Source organism: Miniopterus natalensis, chromosome 19 (assembly GCF_054644295.1).
Source record: "Miniopterus natalensis isolate mMinNat1 chromosome 19, mMinNat1.hap1, whole genome shotgun sequence".
Lineage (NCBI taxonomy): Eukaryota > Metazoa > Chordata > Mammalia > Chiroptera > Miniopteridae > Miniopterus > Miniopterus natalensis.
The window spans coordinates 7,700,535-7,725,703 of record NC_142099.1 but is presented as its reverse complement, the minus strand read 5'-3'; the positions used below and the strand labels follow the sequence as shown (position 1 = coordinate 7,725,703).

General features: G+C 39.2%; 2 protein-coding genes across 6 annotated transcripts in view; both read left to right on the top strand.

Annotated features, from left to right (window-relative positions):
* Nucleotides 1–15,074, top strand: part of CSDE1 (cold shock domain containing E1) — a 33,533-nt gene extending 18,459 nt beyond the window's left edge. For 3 of the 4 annotated variants that reach the window (XM_016223353.2, XM_016223355.2, XM_016223354.2), the window contains 14 exons: nucleotides 1,110–1,191; nucleotides 1,523–1,651; nucleotides 1,762–1,887; nucleotides 2,456–2,668; nucleotides 3,477–3,617; nucleotides 3,701–3,865; nucleotides 6,538–6,645; nucleotides 7,216–7,391; nucleotides 7,982–8,094; nucleotides 8,735–8,854; nucleotides 11,832–12,010; nucleotides 12,742–12,905; nucleotides 13,685–13,817; nucleotides 14,157–15,074. In XM_016223353.2, the coding sequence (XP_016078839.1) occupies nucleotides 1,110–1,191; nucleotides 1,523–1,651; nucleotides 1,762–1,887; nucleotides 2,456–2,668; nucleotides 3,477–3,617; nucleotides 3,701–3,865; nucleotides 6,538–6,645; nucleotides 7,216–7,391; nucleotides 7,982–8,094; nucleotides 8,735–8,854; nucleotides 11,832–12,010; nucleotides 12,742–12,905; nucleotides 13,685–13,817; nucleotides 14,157–14,204 (1,897 nt within the window). In that variant the 3' untranslated portion in view covers nucleotides 14,205–15,074. Of the gene's footprint in view, nucleotides 1–1,109; nucleotides 1,192–1,522; nucleotides 1,652–1,761; nucleotides 1,888–2,455; nucleotides 2,669–3,476; nucleotides 3,618–3,700; nucleotides 3,866–6,537; nucleotides 6,646–7,215; nucleotides 7,392–7,981; nucleotides 8,095–8,734; nucleotides 8,855–11,806; nucleotides 12,011–12,741; nucleotides 12,906–13,684; nucleotides 13,818–14,156 lie in introns of those variants that run through there. The other variant, XM_016223357.2, reaches the window with a different exon arrangement.
* A 537-nt stretch (nucleotides 15,075–15,611) lies between these two features.
* On the top strand, nucleotides 15,612–22,286 carry NRAS (NRAS proto-oncogene, GTPase). 2 transcript variants are annotated; one of them, XM_016223359.2, is made up of 7 exons: nucleotides 15,612–15,710; nucleotides 16,204–16,331; nucleotides 18,366–18,544; nucleotides 20,373–20,532; nucleotides 21,100–21,223; nucleotides 21,555–21,596; nucleotides 21,703–22,286. In XM_016223359.2, the coding sequence occupies exons 2-5, from the start codon at nucleotides 16,221–16,223 to the stop codon at nucleotides 21,217–21,219; spliced, it is 570 nt and encodes a 189-aa protein (XP_016078845.1). In that variant the 5' UTR covers nucleotides 15,612–15,710; nucleotides 16,204–16,220; the 3' UTR covers nucleotides 21,220–21,223; nucleotides 21,555–21,596; nucleotides 21,703–22,286. The 2 variants fall into 2 exon arrangements, with proteins under 2 accessions (XP_016078845.1, XP_016078846.1); XM_016223360.2 differs by lacking the exon at nucleotides 21,555–21,596.
* The last annotated feature ends 2,883 nt before the right edge of the window (nucleotides 22,287–25,169 follow it).

Sequence of the window (25,169 nt, the reverse complement as noted above, 5' to 3'; positions counted from 1 at the left end):
TTGAGTTGTAGGCATGGGTATTCAAATTTTAGTCTGAATACCTCCATTTAATCTCAAGTAGAAAACTGGGAGATAGGGCTTGAGTTTGAGGGGGGAACCAATGAAAGGGCTTTACTTTTATTAAGCTCTACATGTGCCAAGCATTGTATTAAATAGCCGTGAATCCTCAGAACAGCCTCGCCGGATAAGTTTATTCATCTGTAAAATGAGGTATGTTCTCATAAAGTAACTTTTCTAAAGTTTTCAATAGCAGATACTTAAATTCCAATCTGACTCTGAAGGCTTTTCACTGCAGTAAATTGTAAAGGCAAGTGGGATTTTTCTTTTTTTTCAATGTCTTCGTTAGTCTGTTCAATTTTTGAAGTAAAAGGCACAATTGGGTTACAGTTCATGAAGAATTAAGAGAAATAATTGCTTGGTCTGCAGCTCTTAAAAACAAATCTCCGAGTACTATTGCATCTTATACAGTCTGCGCCATCTTTAAAATGAAATCAAGTTTACATTGCTGCTGCTCAAAGATGGGGACAGTATAGCAACATATGGTGTATCTAACTGGTTTCGATCAAGGTGAATAATTTTTTAAAGCACAGCAAATTTCTCATATAATTGCATTTATTCAACTTTCCTTTACAGCTGTTTAATCAAAATTGATGGAATAGGTACTAAATTCAGTCAGTGCAAACAGGCCATCTCTTATCTATCTCCAGCACCTTTGCCTGCAGCACAAAATGCCTACTTAAATGTGCGTTTAATGAACATCCTAAAGTGAGCTTTCCCCATCTTTGCTTGCATGCAGTTTGTGACTTTATTTCTTTTGTTATAATGGAAAAGCAGAATGGAACATCATGTACCCATGGTGTTATTTTAACAGTCCAAGAGAAAAATGATCTATATGTGTATGTTCTGAGTTTGAGCAAAAGTTTTTGGCATGTGAAGCCATGTGAAAAGGCTCGAGTCGCATAAACCTTACATTTGCTCTTAGTGGTAAGAATTCTTGAGGCCTCAGAAAACTAGTTTATTGATTTTCTAGACTCATCATATCTAACAAAGCCAATGCATTTTTCACCCCTCTTTGATAACCCCATCCCCACCCAATTATTTTTTTCTAGTACTGGTGCTGTAAGTGCTCGGAACATTATGCTGTTGAAAAAGAAACAAGCCCGCTGTCAGGGAGTAGTGTGTGCCATGAAGGTAATAAGCGCCATCAAATTGGAGATGCTCGAGCTTTCTCTTTGACCCTTTTAAGCCTTTTACTTAACCTAAGCCTTTTGTTTTTCCTCTTTATCTTCCCTTTGAAAATACTGCGCTGTTAACCTTAAAAGTAATCTCTTAAAATTCTTTGGATACTAATTCATTGTGTTCTTTAAAATGGGCCATTTAATTGATGATAATAGACTTTGCCAAATAAATTGTTTTCATGGCAGTATAATTTTATGAAAAGACTGATTGTAAATCATAATCATAAATTGTAACCATATATGCTTAATTGTACATAATGTTTCTGTTTTTTGTTTGGCTTCAGGAGGCATTTGGCTTTATTGAAAGAGGTGATGTTGTAAAAGAGATATTCTTTCACTATAGTGAATTTAAGGGTGACATAGAAGCCTTACAGCCTGGAGATGACGTGGAATTCACAATCAAGGACAGAAATGTAAGATAGTTACCTAACTTCATCTTTGGCCTCCTTTTAAGATCAGTAGTGACTTACATTTTTAGGAAACGGTTAAAATGACATCCCCACCCCACTCCCTTTTGATTTAGGGTAAAGAAGTTGCAACAGATGTCAGACTATTGCCTCAAGGAACAGTCATTTTTGAAGATATCAGCTTTGAACATTTTGAAGGAACTGTAACCAAAGTTATCCCAAAAGTCACCAGTAAAAACCAGGTAATTGGTCATCTTCTGGAGAATCTTATATGCCTCATCAGCAACAGAAATTTTATGCCATTTGATTGGTAGTGGAGCAATGAAATAATTACCTATAATTAAACTAAATGAGAGGCCACTGATTGATTTATCCATGAATATGAGTTTTTAATTTTGCTTTGTTTTTATACTGGATGATAAGGAAAAAGGGACAAAAGAAATACTTGTTAAAATGGAAAAAAACAATTTCGGTGTACATTCGTTCCCACTACTACCACCCCACCGCCAGTTGGTTTTCTTATGTGGGGGAAATGAGATAAGGGGGGTGTTAGTGCTAAGGAAATGTGAAACATAAAAGACTAAAATTATTTTCCTTAAATGAAACTTCTCAGTATCATAGTACAGGATCTTAATTGCACTGTTGTGATTTTTGGTTGTATCGTGACCATAGAACACAAAGCTTTGAAAGTAGACTTAATGTTGTCGACCCCTTTTTCCCTTTGGGGAACTGTCTCATAAGTATCATGGTTTTGCTGTGTTGTTCTTGTTTGACTTGGAACTAGCTAAAATCGTTTTTCCTTCTCATCAGAATGACCCATTGCCGGGACGCATTAAAGTTAACTTTGTGATTCCTAAAGAACTGCCCTTTGGAGACAAAGATACAAAATCCAAGGTGACCCTGTTGGAAGGCGACCATGTTAGGTTTAATATTTCAACAGACCGACGTGACAAATTAGAACGAGCAACCAACATAGAAGTTCTATCAAATACATTTCAGTTCACTAATGAAGCCAGAGAAATGGTAAGTGTTGGCTGTTACTAGACAAGTATCCAGTTATATTGTCATTAAGTTTAGATCTTGTTTGTTATCCTGTAATGCCCTCAGAGCTGATAATTTGGTTTGTAATCCTGTCTACTACTTATTAGCTGTGCACTTTGGACTAATTGCTTAACCTCTCCCAGCCTTGACTTTCTCATCTTGCAAAAACATGATAATACTAAGTTAATAAAAATAAGAATTAAGTGGAATATGTTGTGCGCATATGTTTACATTTGAATACAACTTTTCTAGTTCATATTGGCTAAGGAGAGTAGCATCTGGCAAGTCTCAGTTGCTTAGAAGTTTATTTACTTCACTGAAAGCAGTGAGTTTGGATTTAAATGGGAAAAATTACAGCACACTTGCCCTCCCGGGAGGACTTCCACACCTTTCTCTTCCCCCTCACTTTCCCCCACAGGAGTGCATCTTCTAAACTTAAAGGGACTCCATGAGACTTGCAAGCAGGGGAGCAGTGGGCAGCGGCAGCTCGTCCCAAGCTAATCCCTTGAAAGGTCCCCTTTTCTCTGACTTTGATTTCTCTGAGCCAAAGCAGCCCCGCCTAGGCTCTCTTCTGTTGCTTCTTCTATTCTAAGCCCTTCCTTGTTTGACTGTCCCCAGCTTTAATAAACGTACTCTCAAAATGAAAAAAAATGAAAGGAGAAATTACAATGTGGATACAGAATTTGGGTCATTAATATAGCGAATTCCTAATGAATTTAACTTATGTTTGCACACTTCAATGTTGTTTTGAAAAGCTTCACAGCCAGTGAAAATATTATTTGTGTTTCAGGGTGTAATTGCTGCCATGAGAGATGGTTTTGGTTTCATCAAGTGTGTGGATCGTGATGCTCGTATGTTCTTCCACTATAGCGAAATTCTGGATGGGAACCAACTCCATATTGCAGATGAAGTAGAGTTTACTGTGGTTCCTGTGAGTAGTTTTTGAGAAAAATAAGGGGGGTTTTCTTGGTGTTTCCTTTTTCAGTTTAAGTTACTTTTGTTTATTACTTGTAGGATATGCTCTCTGCCCAAAGAAATCATGCTATTAGGATTAAAAAACTTCCCAAGGGCACGGTTTCGTTCCATTCCCATTCAGATCATCGTTTTCTGGGCACTGTAGAAAAAGAAGCCACTTTTTCCAATCCTAAAACCACTAGCCCAAATAAAGGCAAGGAAAAGGTAAGTCTTACGTCATCGAAATGATTTTTGTAGCTCTTTATTCCTCTTCTGCTTAAAGGCAACCACTGTCCACACAATAATGGCGTATTATCTTTCAGAATTACCTGTTACACTAACAGTAAACTAACCTGAAGCAAAGGTTTTTCACCTCAGCATTATGGACATTTGGGGCTGGATAATTCTTTGTGGGTGTGGGGCTGTTCTGTGCATTGCGGGGTGTTTAGCAGCATCCCTGGCCTCTACTCACTGGAGGCCAATATGTTTCTTCTCCCCCTGTGTGACAGCCAAAAGTATCTCCAGATGCTGCCAAACGTCCTAAAATGACCCCTGCTAGGAACTGTTCATCTAAAATGATAGTGTTTTCTTCCAAGCAGCTTAAAACTTTCAAATTTGGGTAGATTCGCTTCACACATTTGAACTTCACTCTATTGGAAAATTCACTGAATAGGAAATAAAGATGTCTAAGATGGCTTCTGCTGTCAAGTAAATAAAATTGAGATTTGTGTAGAAACAAGTCATACAGAATATAAAATGTTTCTGTAAAAGGTCAATTTCACTGTGGTGAAATTCTAAACTGGCAAAATCTGGGATGGTTTCACTCCTGCCCCTGACATTTAGTAGGTGGAAATAAATGAGAAAAGGACATTCCTCACAGAGGTACAGAGGAAAAGAAGTCAGGGTTTCTTTAGAAAGCACCAAGTAGTTCGACAGGAAGATGGGAACTTCTTCTTTGGGCGGAGGTGGGGGAGGGGAATAAGGGTGAAAAGTCAGGATACAGATAGATTAAGAAGGTGTTAATTACTACTCCAAAGAACTTAGACCTTGTTCTGTACTCAGGAAAAGATTTCTGTTGGAAAGTGACATCGGGTGTGCAGTTCAGCTAGATTATGGCAATAGTATGAACCCTAGATGGGGATGGAGAAAGACAAAAGATGGACGAGGCTAGACAGGAAATGAATTAATAGTTTAGGTAGTCCTTGAGCTAGGGACGGACGTCATGGTTGTAGACCGGAGAAGGTACATTAAAGAGATACTGGAAGGTAGTTAATTTTAGAAGTAACTACTTAGGAGCCAGAAGGAGCAGGGACAGCATCTTGCTTACCACTTATTTTTTTAGATTGGGAAGTCCCTTCACCTCTGCTTCAGTTTTTAAACTTAAAAAATAATTGTGTCCTGTTTGAAAAGCCCTTATGGTGCCTAGTCTATAGTAGGAATATCAAAAGTGGCAGATGGTGCTGTTAACACCTTGCTGACTGGTCATGAGTATAGACGTGTTTCCATTTCCGAACATTGCTAACCAGTCACAAAATAACTCATGTCTGCACTTACATTAACTTTAAGTAATTTTAAACACCCTGCTAACCAAAGTAGACAGCTGCATGGGCAAGTTCTGGCTTGAAGTAGCCATTCCACAAGGTATTTTAATAATAAAAATAAAATGCAGTGGGAATTGTTTATTTTTATCCTCACCTGAGGATATGTTTTTATTGATTTGAGAGAGAGAAACAATATGTTGCCTCTTGTACATGCCCCACCAGTGATCGAACCTGAAACCTAGACACATGCCCCACCGGGGATTAAACCCAAAACCTAGGTATGTACCCTGACCAGGAATCGAACCCTCAACCTTTTTGGTGTATGGGGCCATGCTCCAACCAACTAAGCCACCGGCCAGAGCTCAGTGGGCCTTACTTTTAATGGCTTTTAGTCTTGGGATGCCCTGCTTCCCAACTGTCTGTCAAAACTGACTTGATCAAGACAGCCTTTGTGTGAGACTTTTCTTGACTTTATTTTTTTCTTAGGCCAGTACTATATATCCTAATAAGTCTTTCTGTCATTGTGCTTATTACAGTGTATTACACATACCTGTTCACGAATCTATCTGCTCTACTAGACTGGGCTCTTTGAGAGCAGGGGTCTTATTTCTATTTAATGTACTTGGTGTATTCTGTCTTGTCAGATGTTGACTGGATATTGAGGTTAATGGATAGAGACAGCAAAAGTTAATGCTAAGATTGTGACATTGGTTAACTGGCAAAAGAGTCAATGCCAGTGGATTCAGACCTGAATTCCCTAAACATCATCATTCTTCACTTAACCAAAGTCAGATCCTTAGCATCATTTCTGGTATTTTACAATGATTTGGTGTTACTGTGAAAACATTGATATGTCATAGCTTAATCACCTACTTGAATATCAAGTACTCTGAACTGTGCTAGACTCTGTACCAAATAAAATTTCTCATGCATTGGTAAATATATTGATTAACATTATATGCAAAGCATTGTGAGTACTATGAGAGATTCAAAATAGGTGATACAAAATTTCTTGCCCTCCAGAATTTCTGCCTAGTTGAAAATACATGCCCAGTTTGATTTCTGATTAGCCATGAGAAGTATGAAATAGGTGTGTTGTAAATTTTCAATAAGGTTTCCCTCCTTAACAGGAAAATTAGGTTCATAAGACTGAAGGACCCAATTACAGCAAATTGAATCAGTTCTGGCTTAAGGCAAGACCGCCTTTTATTCATTTGAGAAATCTACCTTTAGCGTCCTGGATTAGGAAATTCCTATTGGTAATTCGTTGGCTCAAAGGCCTATAAGAACTATAGCTGCTTTTATATTGCTTTTTTGTTTTTCATTCTTTTCATTGTATTCTGTCTTTTCCTTTAGGAGGCTGAGGATGGTATTATTGCTTATGATGATTGTGGGGTGAAATTGACTATTGCTTTTCAAGCCAAGGATGTGGACGGATCTACTTCTCCTCAAATAGGGGATAAGGCAAGATAATTCTGCTCATTTTAGAGCGGGATGGTTGAAGGCTGTCATCTTAATCATTAATCCTGCAAAATGGTTTCTTTATTAAGTTTTCCTTAAAATTTTACTGCTTACAAGTTAACTATATGAACATTTTCCTATTTAAAAGCAACTTATTCAGTTAGAACAGGGTCTAGCAAGCTCTTCGTTAAGCTCTTTGAGGAGCCATTATTTTTAAACAGATAAGATATACCTAAGTCACTTAGCTTAGATAAAATTGATATTGGTAAGAAAGTTAAAACAGCCACTGAAACACCACCAACAATTTTACATTGCTGTTCAATTTCCTCATACTTAATACATCTGGTTTTCTGATAGCCCTCCACAGAAATTAAGAATTTATCAGGAATACACACTGGAGAACAAAACTTGATCCTCTGTGAAAGGTGGAATGAGACATACGAGTATTAGTTTTGGTGAAAATCTCTTCTGTCAGAGTGTTTAAAAGGATATTTGGAGTGGAAGGCATGGTCTATGTGAAGAGCTTGGTGTGGCAATGACATGGTATATTAATGAGCATCTTACTTTTCACAGGTTGAATTTAGTATTAGTGACAAACAGAGGCCTGGACAGCAGATTGCAACCTGTGTGCGACTTTTAGGTCGTAATTCTAACTCCAAGAGGCTCTTGGGTTATGTGGCAACTCTGAAGGATAATTTTGGATTTATTGAAACAGCCAATCATGATAAGGAAATCTTTTTCCATTACAGGTGAGGAATGCCTTTTTAGGAACTTACAGCTTACTGTTCATTCTTTGGTTTTGGAGTCAAAAATATTTAGGATTGGGTGGTTACATATTTTTAATCCCAAATTTTATATTAGTGAAAAGTTAATTATCTACCTTTATAGAGAGAACATGTGACCAAAAGATGTAGAAAGGCCTGTACATGTTTTGGACATTGGATAGGAGCCTTTCTGTTTCAGTGAAAGAATCCTATTTTATATGTTGCTTCCAGAGAGTGATACATATGATTTGATGTTGTAAGATAGCATAGTGGTTAAGGGCATGGGATTTTAGAACTGGACAGTTCAAGTTTGAATCTAGGCTCTACCACTTACTATGTAACTTATAGAACAAAATTAACGGCTTGGTATCTTAGTTTCATTATCTTGAAGGTGGGGATAATGGTACCTCTTCATAGGGTGTTTTATGAGGATTAAATGAGTCAGTACATACAGTATGCTTAAAACGGTATCAGAGGTAGGCACACCATGAATGTTGTTATTCAAGAAACAAAGGCTACTGTTACCTTGTTTGTGATCATTGCTTATTTAAATACCATTTTCTTTCCCCCCTCAGTGAGTTCTCTGGTGATGTCGATAGCCTGGAACTGGGGGACATGGTCGAGTACAGCTTGTCCAAAGGCAAAGGCAACAAAGTCAGTGCAGAAAAAGTCAACAAAACACACTCGGGTAATTTATTCAGTCTATGTTTTCAGGGTGAGAGATGAGGGATAATAAGCTGGGAGAGGGAGCAAAAAATCCAGTTCTAGATCAGTGGTTCTCTAGATGTGATCCCCAGATTCAGCAGTATCACCTGGCCGCTTTTTAGAAATATAGGTTCTCTGACCCCACCCCAGACTTTCTGAAACTCTGGGGATGGGCAGTCTGTTTTAATAAATCCATCAGGTGATTCTGAATAACACTGAAGTTTGAGAACCACTGATCTGGATATCTTAGATTATTTGCTGTATTTTCAGTTCAATATCTATTTTTTCTTTTTTTTAATTGTGGTACACTTTAAACTTTTTCTTTTAATGCTTTTAGGGTGGGGGGAGAGAGAAGCATCGATGTGAGAAAGAAGAAACATCTATCGGTTGCCTCCTGCCCCCTCACTGACCAGGGGTCAAACCCACAACTTGGTTATGTCCCCTGACCAGGAATTGAACCCACCACCTTTTGGTGTATAGGAGACATTGCAACCAACTGAGCCACCCGACCAGGGCCAACCAATCTTGTGTTAACATTTGTTCTGATGATTTTTGTTTTCTTTCCTGTGAGATAGAGTGTAAATAAAATTGTTGAGTGAGATATACACACTTTTGTTTTATAGTGAATGGCATTACTGAAGAAGCTGATCCTACCATCTACTCTGGTAAAGTCATTCGCCCTTTGAGAAGTGTTGATCCAACACAGACTGAGTACCAAGGAATGATTGAGATCGTGGAGGAAGGTAAGAGCATCTCCATCAGATTGTAGAAGTTTGCATTCCCTCAGATGAGCACTTTGAAGATTTTAAAATATGGTGGTTTTGGTTGCAGTTTTTAGATTGCTTAAAAACAGTTGCCCTTGCTGGTTTGGCTCAGTTAGAGCGTCAGCCCTCTGACCAAAGGGTCTCGTGTTCTGTTCCAGTCAAGGCCACGTATCTTGGTAGCAGGCTTTCCTTCGCCCTCCCTTCGCTGTCTCTGAAAAGCAATGGAAAAGTATCCTCGGGTGAGGATTAAAAAACAAAACAAAAAAACAATTAAGGAAAAGTGACTTTCTTCCCCATGCTTCAAGGGTTTTTACTTTCATACCCCTGGAAATGAGATCAGCCTGGGTTTAAGTAGTAAACAAATGATTACTGTGTGAACATATGACTGATATATGTGCAACTAACTGCATTATATTGAAATAAACTGAGAACAAAAATCTTACACTAAAAAAATGCATTTATTATCGTCTGATAACCAAATATTCACAGTTGACTGGGTTTCATACAACTCTGTAGTTTTCTCCATTACTCACTGGTTATTTACATGAGCATTAACAAGTTTTCCTGATTAACCATTCATTTACATAAACATTCTTGCTTCCTGTAAAAGTTTATTATATCTATTCCTTAATACCTTAGGGTTCCATGGAGATTCTACCAATTACTGGTCTCTAAGCCAAGGCTCCCTGTATGTTCATCTTCTGCGTTCTCCCCATCTTCAGTAACGCCCTGAGTTCTGATGCCACCCCTCACCACCAACAGTTACCACCTGAAAAGACCAACTTCGTGTGTGAAATAATTGAGTTGATTAGAGGATTCGAAATTCCAACCAAAGATGATAGCCTAGCTCACAAACAGAATAAATCTTGTGTTGTCTAGGTCTCAGAGAGAACATACAGTGGGGAAGAGTAGGTCATTAGAGAAAAAAGTGAACCTTTATAACCTGTTTCTTTACCTCATGAGGTTCTTAGGAATTTCTCTTTTACATGGAACCAGTACCCCACCACACACACCTCTCAAATATGAGTTCATTTTATAGCAAACCAGTCTTTTAAACTAATGCCATGATGACACCATACCCCTAAAAGGGCCTTGGGGATATGGGCAACTAACCCCTGAGATAAGATCAGATCGCCCTTTTTCCTCCCTAAATGCGAGTTTTACTTTCTTTGCATTCTCAGCCCCTCGATCCACTTACTCTGCAGCACTGGCTATAAGATATAGTCCAAAGCAAGGATTTTGTGGAGAAGGAATCTTTTCTGAAATCTCTAAGCCTAGAGTTTTCTGGGACAGGTCGCATTTTCCCACTTAGTGGAGAGAGCAGCTCTTTGCTTATTTAGGAATATAGCTGTAACTCGGTAGAAGACCACGAGCTTTGGAGTTGGGGAGACCTAGATCTGAACACCAGCTCTTCCACTTCTAGCTATATAACTTTGGACAAATTACTTAAATCTTAGCTCAGTTTCTTCATCCTTAGATGAGGATAATATCTTCCACCTCAGAAGGTTCCGTAAAAATTAAGTATGAGTCAGTTTAATATATGATAGTTACCATTAACACCACTATATCAAGCCAACTGTCTCTAATCCTTCTGCATGACTTGATCTGTTGGAAGTAGCTCCTCAAAGTTTGTGGCTCCTGTATGTTTGAAAAGAAAAGCTTCACCTACCTGTAAAATCAAGGGAATGGTTAAATGGATTTGCAGTTCTGAAGCTTCCATTTCCACCTGAATTTTTTTCACCTTTTCTCCACCTTTGTTGGTTCAATGGACTCACCATTCAGGTGAATTGATAAGCAGCTGAACTCTCAGGCCCGGTTTTTACCCATAGTCTACACTGACCTTCAGCCCACTTTTCCCTCTAGGGAAGACCTCCACAAATATGGTGGTTTGTTTTTATAAACGTTATTTTAAAACACAGCTGTGACCACTCTTTTACATATAGAGTGGGCAAAAGTAGGTTTACAGTTATGAGTACCTGAAACACAGTTTACTGTATTATTTATTAATTATTTCGTTATTTTCCATACAAACAACTCTAAGTCTATTTTTGCCCACCCCTGTATTGTCTTTGCTAGCTTTTTGGCTACAACAGCAAAATTGAGAAAGTTGTGAGAAAGACAAGATGACCTATAAGCCTAAAATATTTACTATGTAGCTTTTTTTTTTTTTTTTTTTTTTTAATCCTTACCCGGGGATATACTCTTCATTGATTTTAAAGAGAGGAAGAGAGAGGGAGTGGGTTGTGGGGGAAAGAGAGAGGAACATAGATGTGAAAGAAACATTGATCAATTGCCCTCCGCGCATGTTCTGACTGGGGATTGAACCTTCAACCTAGGTATGTGCCCTGGCTGAGAATTGAACTCGCAGCTGTTTGGTGTATGGGACAAAGCTCCAACCTGGCCAGGGCTCTAGCTCTTGAAGAAAAAGTGTGCTGAGCCCTGATTTAGGAAAAAGGTGTCTGTTGGTTTGGGGGAGTCACAATCAGAACAAAGAAAGGAAGGTGGAATGGCAGAGAAGTTTATTTACATTGTCTTTGCCTATGCCTTGCTTACTGTTTAATATCCAGTTGGGTATGCGTCAAAAATACTTTGGTTGGCTCAGATTGTGAACTTGAGAAGATAATCCAGTAGATCATATTAGCAATCTATAGTGCTTTAAAAGCTCAAATATATAGGTAATGAGATTGTGAGCGATAGTGTTTTTAATTTTATAAATGTCAGTTAAACCTGTTCATTAACTATTAAGGTAATAATGAGCTATAGGTTCTTGTTTGTTTTCATTGTAGTGTTTAGCAGTTAGCATTTCATTGAAGCTTTAAAGTAGAACATCTCAGGTGAAAAAATATTTTTAGGGAATGTGATACATTTTTAGCAGCTTATAATTTTATTAGAATCATCAGCAGAGGGCTGTTGTGAAATACTAGCTTTTAGTCTTTGTACCTTTTTCTCCTTACAGGGGATATGAAAGGTGAGGTCTATCCATTTGGCATAGTTGGAATGGCCAACAAAGGTGATTGCCTGCAGAAAGGGGAGACTGTCAAATTCCAATTGTGTGTCCTGGGCCAAAATGCACAGACAATGGCTTACAACATCACACCTCTGCGTAGGGCCACTGTGGAGTGTGTGAAAGATCAGGTAAGTGGCAGTATCTCTGGATCTGAATTTAATCCTTTTATGAGTTGATAACCAAATAGTAGCCAAAACTTTGAATTTTTTTCAGCCAAGGGGGAACCATCAACGTTCATTTGGTTTTTATTTCTACTTTACCCTTTTTTCAATAATTTGTAGTATTAATAACTGTCATTACATGATGGGGAAAATAAACTTGGAGTGAGATTTCCAGAATAGAAAGATTTTGTACATTTTAAAAGTCACAACTTCTTTTGCTGACCGTCACACAGGGAAAGAAACCATGGGTAGATAAGTGTTAATAAGCTTAGGACAAACAAAACTATTTCTAGTACTGAGATCTCAAGAAAATCCCCTTAAGTCCTCAGGGCATTTTTTAGTATCTGTACTGTGAATAAAATATTTTGTATGGCTGTTTTTTATACTACTGTAATAGCTTAATAATTCCAGAAGGGGTCAAAACAATGCATATGTTTATGTAACAGCTCCCTAATGATTTTATGTAATTCAAAATTTTAGCTCATATAATATATGAAGGCACAAGGCAGCCTTTCTTTACTTACTTCAGCCAGGCTGTGACAGTCATGGCAGTCATTTCAAATACATATTTTTGAACTGGCACATCATTAATACCATGTTTTTGTAAACCCCTTCTTGTTAGGGTCACACGTTGTGCTTCATTCAAAGTGTACTTCATACTGCCGGTGGTATGTTTGTTTTTTGTTTCTTAATTTCAGTTTGGCTTCATTAATTATGAAGTAGGAGATAGCAAGAAACTCTTTTTCCATGTGAAAGAAGTTCAGGATGGCATTGAGCTACAGGCTGGAGATGAGGTGGAATTCTCAGTGATTCTTAATCAGCGCACTGGCAAGTGCAGCGCTTGTAATGTTTGGCGAGTCTGGTGAGTTGTTGGATTAGCAATCTCCCTGGACTGGCTCTTAGCATGCAGTCTATGCCTTACCATATTTCTTCACTTTTCCGTCTCTACTTTCTTTATCCTCTTGTGCCACTTTCTTGTTACTTCTTACACTTTGTACGTCTTTTACCTCTCATCTTCATTGTATAAACTTTTAGTCTCATAAATCTGTCCCAGTGGAATATTAATTAGGCACTTGCTATATAATACATTTTAAATATAATAAGGTGATACAGTCCTTCTGAAAGGATTTTGCTTATATCTTTTTTGTGGGGTGGGTTTTTTTTTCCCACTAAGCCATTTCTAGGTTCTGTGGTGCTTAAAAGTCTAATTTTATAGTTTAGCAATTCTGGCTCTATGTGTTTTCTGCTTTTGGGGTGGTTTTTTTTTAAATAACATTGTTATAGTGCTGGGAGTCTCTGGAAATATTTCTTCATATTTATTTAACTCTTCCAAGGTTTTTCACATCCACTACCTTGTTTTATGTGTCTGTGGAACTGGTCTTTCTGGTTACAGACCAGTCTAGGGATGACCGTCACCCAAATGATTCTTCCAGCTCCTATGCAGTAATAAACCTTGAGTTGGGAATAAAAATATAAACAAACTTGTCTCTCCTGTCTTGCTAGCTAGCTGGCTAAATGAAGCAAGAGTCCCCCCTCATTAAAACTGAGTCACTTGTGTAGTTAGGTGAAAACACACTCCTGTAAGTACTTGCTCTCTTCCCACCAAGTGTAGCTGCTTCTCACTTCTTGACTTTGTTACAGCGAGGGCCCCAAGGCTGTTGCAGCTCCACGACCTGATAGGTTGGTTAATCGCTTGAAGAACATCACCCTGGATGATGCCAGTGCTCCTCGCCTAATGGTTCTTCGTCAGCCAAGGGGACCAGATAACTCAATGGTATGAGGGCATACAAGGTTTAGGGGAAGGTCCTATTTCAAAGTATCTCAGCATAAGGAGCATCAGTATTGTTTATAACTAGTTAGGACTCCCTACATATTGGTTTGGTCCCCAACGTAATGGTTACTTGCCGTTAAGAAGCACAATTCCTTGCTTTCCTGATACTTGGAACATAGTTTTAAGTAATAGATCAGGAAGGCTTACTATGTGAGATTTCCTCTGGGAAAGAATTATGGTTAAGATGATTCAAAGTAATGCTTTTGAAGTTCATTTTTAAATTGTGAATGGGCTGTGATTGCCGTGCTCTAGGTCATTAACTGCAGTTTTATTTTTTCACAGGGATTTGGTGTAGAAAGAAAGATTCGTCAGGCTGGTGTCATTGACTAACCTCATCCACAAAGCACATCATTAATCCACGATGATCAAGTGGGGGGGGTTCTGGTGAAGGGTTCTGAATATCTCCCTCTTCATCCCTCCCCAAAATCTGGAATACTTATTCTATTGAGCTATTACACCAGTTTTAACACCTTCCTCGTGTTATGTTTAAAAAAAATAAATAAATTTAAGAAAACCATTTTAAAATTATGCACAGTTGCAGCCTGGAAAACTTAAGGTGGCGCCTTGTAGTATCAATTTTAGGAGCTTTATTTGGTGCATTTAACGCAACTGGTAATTGCAAAATCCACTTCGCCCGTGTAAGTGAAAACTATAGACTGTTACTTTGTTGGCTGTATGAAATTCTGCACTTGATATTTAGTATATACTCTACCTTCACTACTTCTGGCAGGATGTCCTGCCTTAGCACTCAGTTGCATTCTTTTCCTTTTCTTTCCTGTTCATTATGCTTAAATTCTGAGGACCATATGAGGGTAGACTATATTAAAGATGAAAAACATTTGTATAGGCAAACCATTTCCTTAAGTTGATGGCCAAATGTTAAAATGTTATTTTTCATATCATTTATAATCTTGTCACAGTCCACTTAACGAATTTCGGTTAGATTTCAATGAAAATTATCTTCCAAAGTAGTTTCTTTTTTCCTGGGAGGGGTGGGGGGTAAATTTACTAAAATTAGTATGTATGGTGCAGAATTTCATGCAAATGAGGTGTGCCAGCAGCGTGATAATTTAAACGTATTTAAACAAAGACGAATGCACAAACTTGCTGCTGCTTAGATCACTGCAGCTTCTAGGACCCAGTTTCTTTTACTGATTTAAAACAAAACAAACAAAAAAAATAAAAAAATTGTGCCTGAAATGAATCTTGTTTTTTTTGTAAGTAGCCGCCTGGTTCCTGTGTCCTGTAAAATACAGGCACTTGACCCTTGGTGTAGCTTCTGTTCAACTTTATATCACGGGAACGGATTGGTCTGATTTCTTAGCCCTCATTTTGAATTGGCCACTTGCAGGGTCCCTGGCCAGTGAACTGAAGGCTTTGTCTAAGATGACATGGGTCAGCTCAGGGGATGTGGGGGAGGGCGCTTTTATCTTCCCCGTTGTCATTTGAGGTTTTGATCTTCTCTGGGTAAAGAGGCCATTTATCTTTGTAAACACAAAACATTTTTGCTTTCTCCAGTTTTCTGTTAATGGCGAAAGAATGGAAGCGAATAAAGTTTTACTGATTTTTGAGACACCAGCACCTAGCGCTTTCATTATTGAAATGTCCTGAGTGGGAGGGGCGGGTCTGGGTGCGGCCTGCCGCCTGACTGCCGGGTCGGAGGCCCACGTGGCCGGGGCGGGGACACGGGCGCCCGGGGCGCCGACTGATTACGTAGCGGGCGGGGCCGGAAGTGCCGCTCCCTGGTGGGGGCTGTTCATGGCGGTTCCGGGGTCTCAAACATTTTTCCTGGTGGTGGTTCTAAATCCGTTCGCAGCGGAAGCGCCGGAGCTTGAGGTAAGGCTCTGGCGTGCGTAGCGTTCGGCTTCGGAGCACACAGGCGTCTGGTTATTGACAGGCATCGAGCGGGATCTGCGAGCTGGAGACAAAGGCCCTGGGCGGGGGTCCTTCGTTCTGAGCCCTACGGGGGAGATCTTTGGAGACAGGCGGGGGAATCAGAAGGAGGGACGGCCTGCACGCAGCCCCCCATAGCCGAGAAGCCTTGAGGGAGGAGCAGGGAGGGGGGATTCCTTTACCTTAGGCCGAGGGCGGGGCCCAAGGACTTGAAAAATAGATGAGGGCGGGGGTAGCTAGACTGCGATTCAGAATCCTGAGACCCACAGGAACTTGTGTTGTGGGGTTCCCGAGTCACTTGGAGAATCAAGTGGAGGGTCACGTGTATGGGGCCGATACATTTCAAACTCCAGTTTTAGTTGTTATTGATTATAGAAAGCTTTGAAGTACTGTAGAGGTGCCTCTCCAATTAACCCTAATTGCTGCTTTCCCGCAGGTTCTTGCTGGTGTGAAATGACTGAGTACAAACTGGTGGTGGTTGGAGCAGGTGGTGTTGGGAAAAGCGCGCTGACAATCCAGCTAATCCAGAACCACTTTGTAGATGAGTATGATCCCACCATAGAGGTGAGGCCCCGTGTGGTCCGCTGGCCCCACCTCTTTGCCTTCCGCTTACCCTCGCCCATACCCCTTAGCTAAGGGAAAAGCAGGAAAGAAAGTGGAAAGTGATTCTGGGCGCTGCGTTCAGTAATACAATAAATAGTTTCATGTTTGTGGAGGAGTTTATGTTTATGAGCTGCTGAAGATTTTCTAAAAAGACATTTTTTAACAGTTCTGTAAACTTGCAGAGTCAGTGTTGAAGTCATTTAGTTTCTTCATATATGACAGCTCTGTTTTCCAAGAAACACAGGCCCTGGGTAGAGCGACTGTCTGAATGATATAGCAGGATGGAGATAAAGGATTCAGAGATCTGGTGGTTCTGCAATTTTAATTTTCTTAGCCTTTTGAAGCAGCCAAGACTGGGTTGGAGTAGAAGGAACAGGAGATTTTGAGTCACTGTGCCTAGGAATTCAGACCCTCTTGGCGTTTTGTTTAGTCCTGTGGTACTGAGCAAATCAATTTCGCTGAGCCCGTTTTCATTTATTACTGGAAGCTTGTCCTGCCTGCTGCACAGGGATGACATGAAAAATCAAATGTGTTGAATTTTTTGTGAATGATAAAGCACCGGGTAAATAGTACTTATTTAAAGGTCCTGTTGTTTTTGTAGGAGTTCATGTTTAAAGACTAGCTTCAATGAATGGCAGAAAACCTTTAAATAAAAGGCCTTGTAATTTTATTCAATTTAGAAATGTGTAACTCTAGAGACTATGGTATTTAATCCACACCCTGGTCTTCCTACCACCCGGCCACTGAGTGTTTAATGCAAGGTAACTCTAACTTGGCCTTATTAAAAATTATTCATTAGTTCTTTGCAAAACTCTTTGTTTTAGGATTAACAGCTTTCGTATTAATAGTTAGAACCTTTTAATATTTTTCAGAGTTTTAGTTATTGTGAGGTAATTTTACATACAGTAAAATACGTAAATGTTAGATCTGCAGCTCAGTGACTTTTTAAATGTGTATACACTTAAAATATTCTCAGATAAAAATACATACTATTTCCTATGCCCCAGAGAGTTCTCAAATGCCCTTTCCAGTCAGTAAACTCCCTTACCCTGCCAGGAAATAACCGCTTCTCTGACTTCTGTTATCATGAGTTTGACTAAGATCTATATAATTTTTATTTTGCTCATCTCTTCAGAACAGTCAGACACTTAACCATGTTTCATGCTCTAAGAAGTTTTGGCGATGTGAATTCTATTTAATTTCAAAGTACAGTCCCATAATGAAGTGAGTTACAGAGGAACTAACTGATCAGTGGGCTGGGAAACTGGTTAAATTCTGTGTTTGGAGCCAGATCTTTTACTAAGTGTGGTGAGGTTATTTTATTTGACTTGAATTCCCATAACAAATATTAAAATACAAGTAAAATTTTTGCCTTCAAGCCAAACCGAAAGTATGTTTTCATATGATCTATGTGTCTGCCTTCCTGAGGAATTAATCATATCTATACTCTGTTTGTAACTTTTAGGAAATTCATTGAGGACTATTTCCCAAAGATACAGGACAACCTGTCATGATGAGAAAAATAATTTGGTATTATGACCTTGTCTGAAATAAAAAGTATTTGTTAGTTTAGTCATAAACACAAGTGATACTTTAACCAGGGCCAGGTTATAATTGGTGGAGGTATGTTTAGAATTTTAAATGTACAATAAGCAACTCAAATAAGAAAAGTGCAGCTCATACCTTAATAAAACGTCCTGTGATTAATCTCTAGTCTAACTGCAATAGAGCTGCCTTTTGAATTACCATGTTTTTTCATATTTTCCAGGAACAGTGTTCCCATTTTCCTTTCTGCAGGCATGTAGGATTTGGGGCTTTTTCCCCAGGAAGACATTAAGTATTTTCTGTTTGTGATTATATATTAGCAGTTTGAGAGACAAACCGGACAGACAGAAATGGGCTTGAGTAGGAACTTATTTAACCTTGGCATTAGCATTGCATGCCCTGTGGTTTTAATAAAAGTTGAATCTCCCTCTTCCCTGCTCCCCCCCACAGGACTCGTACCGAAAACAGGTGGTTATAGATGGTGAAACCTGTCTGTTGGACATCCTGGATACAGCTGGCCAAGAGGAGTACAGTGCCATGAGAGACCAATACATGAGGACAGGCGAAGGCTTCCTCTGTGTATTTGCCATCAATAATAGCAAGTCATTTGCAGATATTAACCTCTACAGGTACTAGGAGCATTATTTTTTCTGCAAGGGTGACCTTTAAGCGTGTCCTGAAGCTTTGTAGGGGCTAATTATGAGAAGAGTTGGTTTTACTTTGTTTGACATGGAGAATGGGTTATTACTGAAAGTTAATGCTGAAATTTATTCTGTATACTATACCGTGGCTAGACTGTGTGCTAGTATATCAGTGAAGCTTGCCAGTGGGAGTGATTCAGAAGTAGAGGTGTTATGAGATCACAAAGGAATTGTAGAGAGGAAAACACCTGAGAAACATTCAGTAAGTAATAGAGACAATGCTAGGAAGAAATGGGGGGTAGCTAAAGAGGAAAGCGGGGCCAAGGAATGTAAATTGGTCTTTCTCTGTAAAACCGTAAAGCTTCAAAGCTTGAATGGACCATAAAAAAGAAAGAACAACATTCCGGTTTTACAGAATCAGAAACAGTTCAGAAGGTGGTTTATTAGGATTCTGGAGTCTCGACTTACTAGTAGCAGAGCCAGGACCACAACTCCAGGGCTTCTTTTCTTAGCTCTTTGTTCTTTAAGCAGAATGATGTCATGGTTAAGAATATAGATGCGTGGCTCCGTCATCTATTAGCCATGGGACTTTGGGGCAAACTACTAAATCTCTGTGTCTGTTTCCTTATCTATAATATGGAGGTTATAGTACCTACCAAGAGTTGTGGAAGTCAGATGAATCAATAAATATGTAAACCATTCAGAACAGCACCTCACATAGTAAGGCGCCTGTGCACAGTGTTCTTCCCACAGCCTTGAGTCTGGGCTTATGCCCCATCCGTATGAAGAAATCTATTCACAGAAACAAACTAGTCCAAAATTGAATTCAGTGGGGGTTTTTTCCTCCTAAACCTGCTCTGCTTTCCACTTCCTCTCTGGAAATACTAGCAGTGCTAAATAAATGCCCAGCACTTAGCAAGCACCTAATATTTGCTGAATTTCTAGAAGTCGTTTTTCTTTTTAGGCCGTCTCTTCTTGGGCTACTGCCATCGCCCCCACTGGAATGCATTTCAGGCGTATGTAATCCAAGGGCAGGGTCTAAAGCAGTGCTGTGCAGTATGTGGAGTTTTTCCAGTTAATTAACATTAAAGTTGAAAATCAGTTCCTTGGCCATATTAGCCACTGACTTTTTGAGTGTTCAGTAGCTACATGGGATTAGTGGATATAGTTGGACATCACAGATGTAGAATATTTCCATCTTTAAGTTCTATTGGACAGTGTTGGTCAAGAGAATCTAGAACAGTCTTTTCCAAACTGCTCTGTGATATGTCTTAAATGTCACTGCAGGGAGTACTGTCAGTTGGGAGTTCCAGCTTCTTTAATAAGAGCAGTTCTGGTGTTTTCTATTTTATATCTTGGGCTCCCAGCTATAATTTTGTTTGAAGGAAACAGGACATCAGCCATCTAGAGAAGTGGATAAATTGCCTTCCATTAAATACCATCACACTCAAGGGAACCTCAAAAAAGTTATTTAGAGTCAGTGAACTTTACTTTTTGCACTTCCAGCCTTAATCTAAAGGGTGATCCAGAGTTGCCAATTAAATCCAGAGCCAGACTTTTTCGGGAATCAAGGAGCCTAAGAAGGGCATGTGTCAAAGGAGACTGACCGTCCATTTCCACTAGAAGGTGAACTGGTGCTTGGCTTCCCTCTGGCTGCTGAATCAAGTCTGAACCAGCCTCATTATGCTGGTAGTAGGGGGAAAGTGAAGCTCACTATTAGAAGCTAATAGGCTAGATAAAATTTGCTGGGCTCCTCTGTGCCCTCGCTGTTTGTTCCTTCCACAAGCTTATTCTTATAACATATTCCCTCTTTTAGGGAACAGATTAAGCGAGTAAAGGACTCAGATGATGTACCTATGGTGCTAGTAGGAAACAAGTGTGATTTGCCAACAAGGACAGTTGACACAAAACAAGCCCACGAACTGGCCAAGAGTTACGGGATTCCATTCATTGAAACCTCAGCCAAGACCAGACAGGTAGAGTACAGCTTCCAGCACCTGAAAAGGGCTTGTTGAAAGCAGAAAATTTGGTTGATTGACTCTTTGCTAGAGATGTGACTCACATTCTTTGTTCTTAGGGATTTTTAATAGTGTTCTATTTTAATTTTCAGTTTAAACCCAAAATGAACTTGTTAATATTCTGGTGTGGCATTTTTACCTTCCGCATTAACATGCACGAATGTTACTAGAATGAAGACCTTTGATTAAAGACACTTATAAGCATTAGTCTTTTCTCCATCAATACCGGCCACTGTTTAGGGTTTAAGATCTTTTGAATGGAGCCTTTAGAGCGGGTGGTTCTGTATGTCCCACATTACCAATTTTCCTTTGCTTGAATGTTATTTTTGCAAAACGTGCAATTTGTATATCAACCTGTTAATGTGATTCAATAGGAATGATAAATTGAGTGTCCTCTTTCTGCACCACCCTATTTTATCAGTTAATGATTTAATCTTTGGAATTCTAAATCCACATAAAGAAGTGAGAGAGAGCTTACAATTTGGATTGTGTCTTTGAGGCTGTCTTTGTCATTTTCTTTTACAGGGCGTTGAAGATGCCTTTTACACGCTGGTAAGAGAAATACGTCAGTACCGAATGAAAAAACTCAACAGCAATGATGATGGGACTCAAGGTTGCATGGGGTTGCCTTGTGTGGTGATGTAACAAGGTGAGCGTGTGGTCTCCGGGCATAATTATAAATTGGGCAGTTTAGAGGAGTGTTGCTATTACTATTTTTTTATGTTGTTTACCTGAGAATTTCCACTCACAGCTATAAAATGTTTTCCTTATGGTGTCCTTCCTAGAGTACTGAGGTCTAAACTGTTTTCTAAACATTTAAGTATTTTACAGACATTGTTACATTGTCAATAATATTAGAAATTAGAAGACATTATTTATGAACTGTATGAATACCCCATTCTTGGCACTGACCAGGAGTTGGAACAATCACTACATCAAAACTAACTGATCATGGCATGGTTTGTCTTCTTTTCTTATAGATACTTTTAAAGTTCTAGCATCAGAAAAGAGCCACTGTCAAGGTAGGACAAGTTTGGAAGAATGGATGATCATTCATGTTGTTTTCTTCACCTTGTGTTTCTTACACTCTCTGGGGGACGTTTACAGACACTTTCCATCTCATTTCAGCTGCACTGACACCCTGGTCCTGACTTCCCTGGAGGAGGAATGAGTATTCCTGTTGCTATCTTCAGTCTCGCAAAGAAGCTCCTGCCACTTCCCCAGCTCTCAGTAGATCAGTACAACATTCTCTATTTGAGAAGTTCTCAGAATAACTACCTCCTCACTCGGTTGTCTGACCAGAGAAATGAACCTCTTGTTACTCCCCAATATTCTTCCACCCTGAGTTCTCCCCACACACACCTCCACCACCCCAGGTTTTTCATCTGAAAAGCAATTCATGCTCTGAAACAGAGAACCAAACTGTAGACATGAAATTCTCTAGAAAACCATGTCTTGAGCTCTAACGTAGCAACTGCTGGTGATTTTTTCTTTTTCTTTTTACTGTTGAACTTGGAACTATATTGGTTTTTGGAGAACTGTCATAAGTTACTGTTTTGCTGAGAATATAGTTAGTGTTGGGGTTTGGTTTGTGTATTATATTCTATAAACTGGCGTCTGCCCTGTATTCAGAAACACACAAGTGAATACAGACTTTGAGTCTCTCTAGTCTTCTCGACTTTCATGCAATTAAATCTAACTTTCACAGCGAAGTGCCTTTTTCCTAGAAGTGGTTTGTAAGCTTCCTTTACCATACTTCAGCGGAGTGGATGTCTCAAAAACCATTATACGTGGAAACGAATGTCTGAGATATGCCTACGACCTGTCTACCTTTGAGAGAAATATACACCGATATGGTAGCAGATGCCATTTCTTAACATGTATGAAGTTGGCTTTCCAGAGACCTGTTTTTAGGTTCTCCCAAGAGAAAGAGGAAACTGGAAACAATTATAAATAATTTCACTTAATTTTTACCTACGCCCCACTTTTTTTTCCGTAGGTTAACTACCTATGATACAAAATGTATGTAATTTGTTTCTTCTCACTTACTGATAATCTAATGGTCAATGAACTTCCATTCGTATTTAAATTGGGGTTATATCAGAAAGCTCTACATTTGCAGGTGTGCAAAGTTGTAACAATTGGATGCAGTTTTCTTTAATATTGTGATCAATGAGTTTCAAACCTCAAACATAATATATTAACAGACACATTTTCAGGGCATATCATGGAATCTTAATGATGTATATAATTGCCCTCAGTCACCTTTCGCCCCACCCTCTGTCCCTCACCCACAGCAATTGCAGTTTGATGAGTGGTTTTAGTTGAGTCAAGTGTGGTGCTAAATGGACCAGTGTTACCGATCCAAATCTTGAGCAAGCCAGTTAGCATCCCGGGGAGAGAAATTCCTCCGAGTTTGCTCATTGTGCCAGTAACCCCAGCTGGTAGTTTTGCCAGCTGTATGCTGTTATCCTGCAAGGAAAGGCCAGTTAACATGAGCTCTTTACCATGAGTGAAAAAGCTTGCTATCCCGAGGAGGGTCCACGTAGCAGTCCTTAAAATAAACAGTCTGGACTCATTTTTGTAGCCACATGGAAACTAAATGAAACCAATATTTTTCTGATGTTTTTTGAGAATGAGGGTAGCTCAGATCAAAATTTTTAAAATTTCCTTTATTCACAATGTTCTTTGAAGGGTTTAAAACAAGGTGCAGATTAATTAGTCTGTGCGTGCGAGCTAACAGAAGATGGTGTGTTCAGAACATGAGCCTTCGGATTGGAATTGCTGTTTGAGAAAGGAATGGAAACATAATGAATTGTTAGTTTTAAGGATTTGGAGACTTGACTTTTCCATTTGCAAATAATATCCTGGTAATTCTAATGAAAAAAATAGACTTAGATAACTTTTGATAAAAAGCCTACTTCCAAAATGGCCACTTTCTGTTCTGATCTCTTAATGTGTAAATACTTACTGAGATCCTCCGTCTTCTAATACGAATTTTCACTTATTGAGCAAACCCCACACTGCCTTGAACTGAATTCAGAAGGGGAAGAACTCTGTACTGTGTCCAGCGTAGAATGAACTCAGAGAGCCGTGCTCCCTGGTGTCCCAGTCCTGTTGACACCTGGAAGCAGGAACTCGCTGCTGCTTTGTTTCTGCTGCTTTTGGAGCATCTCTGTGTCACTTTTCTCTAGGCTGGATTGAGGCTTGTCACTGCAGTTGTCCTCATGGTCATTGTCTTCCTCTTCCCCTTGTCTATGTGACTGACAGTGTGATTCATTTTCTAATGCCTGATTAGGGGGAAAGTAACTGATTGGGGCTCCTGTGCCCACAGCCCTTGTATGTATGTACCTGTCACCCTCTCAATTACGTCGTAAGCACAGAAGCATCTGAATGGAGCCAAAATTCAGACTTGAAAATGTTCTTTCCTTAATAGCTTCTCAAGAAGGTACATTTAGGTGTGAATTTTGGCACAATAGAGTGACAGAGTTACAGTTAAATGCTGACTAGCTTCAGTTGGTGTATAAAATGTGGTGTTTAGAATATGTTTGTAATTGCTAATAACAATTCTAGTTTACCTCAAAATCTGAAAGTCCCTCTCCCCAAGTTAAGTGCCTGGCCAGCTGTCGTAAATTACGCATTACTCTGTTTTTATGATGGTCTGTGTGAAGGCTGCCGCGCCTAATCTGTTAGCGCTGTGTTTGCTCTCACAGCCACCTGGAGACTGTTACTCGGTGATACAGTATTGTGCTCGTTCCAGTTTTCACTGAGGAGGGTAATGGGTAAAATATTCCCAGTGTGTACCTTAGTGGGCCTCACCGTTAGTCCATCGTTCTTTAAACTGCTGTGAATTTTTTGTCTTGACTTGAAAGCAAGAAGAGAGAAACACTTTAAAAGAGATATTTTGCTTTTTCCCATTCCAGAATTGGTGAGCGTAATCATATTTTGCTTGACATTTACAGTCATGAACTCTCAAGCTGGCAGCTACAACCAAGAACCAAAAAATGGTGCACTCTGCTTCTTGTAATCATCTCTGCTAATAAATTACAGGAAACAAGGATCATTAATTCGGGAAACTATTTTATTTGGCTGGTTTCCATAAACAAGGGACTGTAACTTTGTACATCGTTGTTCACCTTTGCTGTTTCTTTAAGCAGTCCACTGTGCCACAAAATTATTTTAAGGTGCTCCCTGTAAGAATGGTTTGAAAAGTGTTCTTGTTGTCAGAGTAGTTGTAGATATATTGCAGATACAACTGGTGATTTTTAAAAGCCTGAGTACTGCCTAAGAAGCAATTGTGTGACTTCTACTCGAGAGGGAAGGGATGATCTCAATGGATGTTGTATGACTTTTATATTTCTGTGCCATCAATTATAGGTCAAATGATTGTGCAATTCTGCTGTTTAAACGGCAACTATTGGCCTCCTTGGCCCTAAATGAAAGGGCTGATGTTTTAAGTTGCCTATTTTATTGTAAATTAATCCATCCTAATTTTTAAAAATTTGGTTGAATGTTTTTCTTTTTAAATGTTTAAAAAATAAAAACTGGAAGTTCTTTGCTTAGTTATAATTTTTTTCCTGCTGACTTGCCTTTAT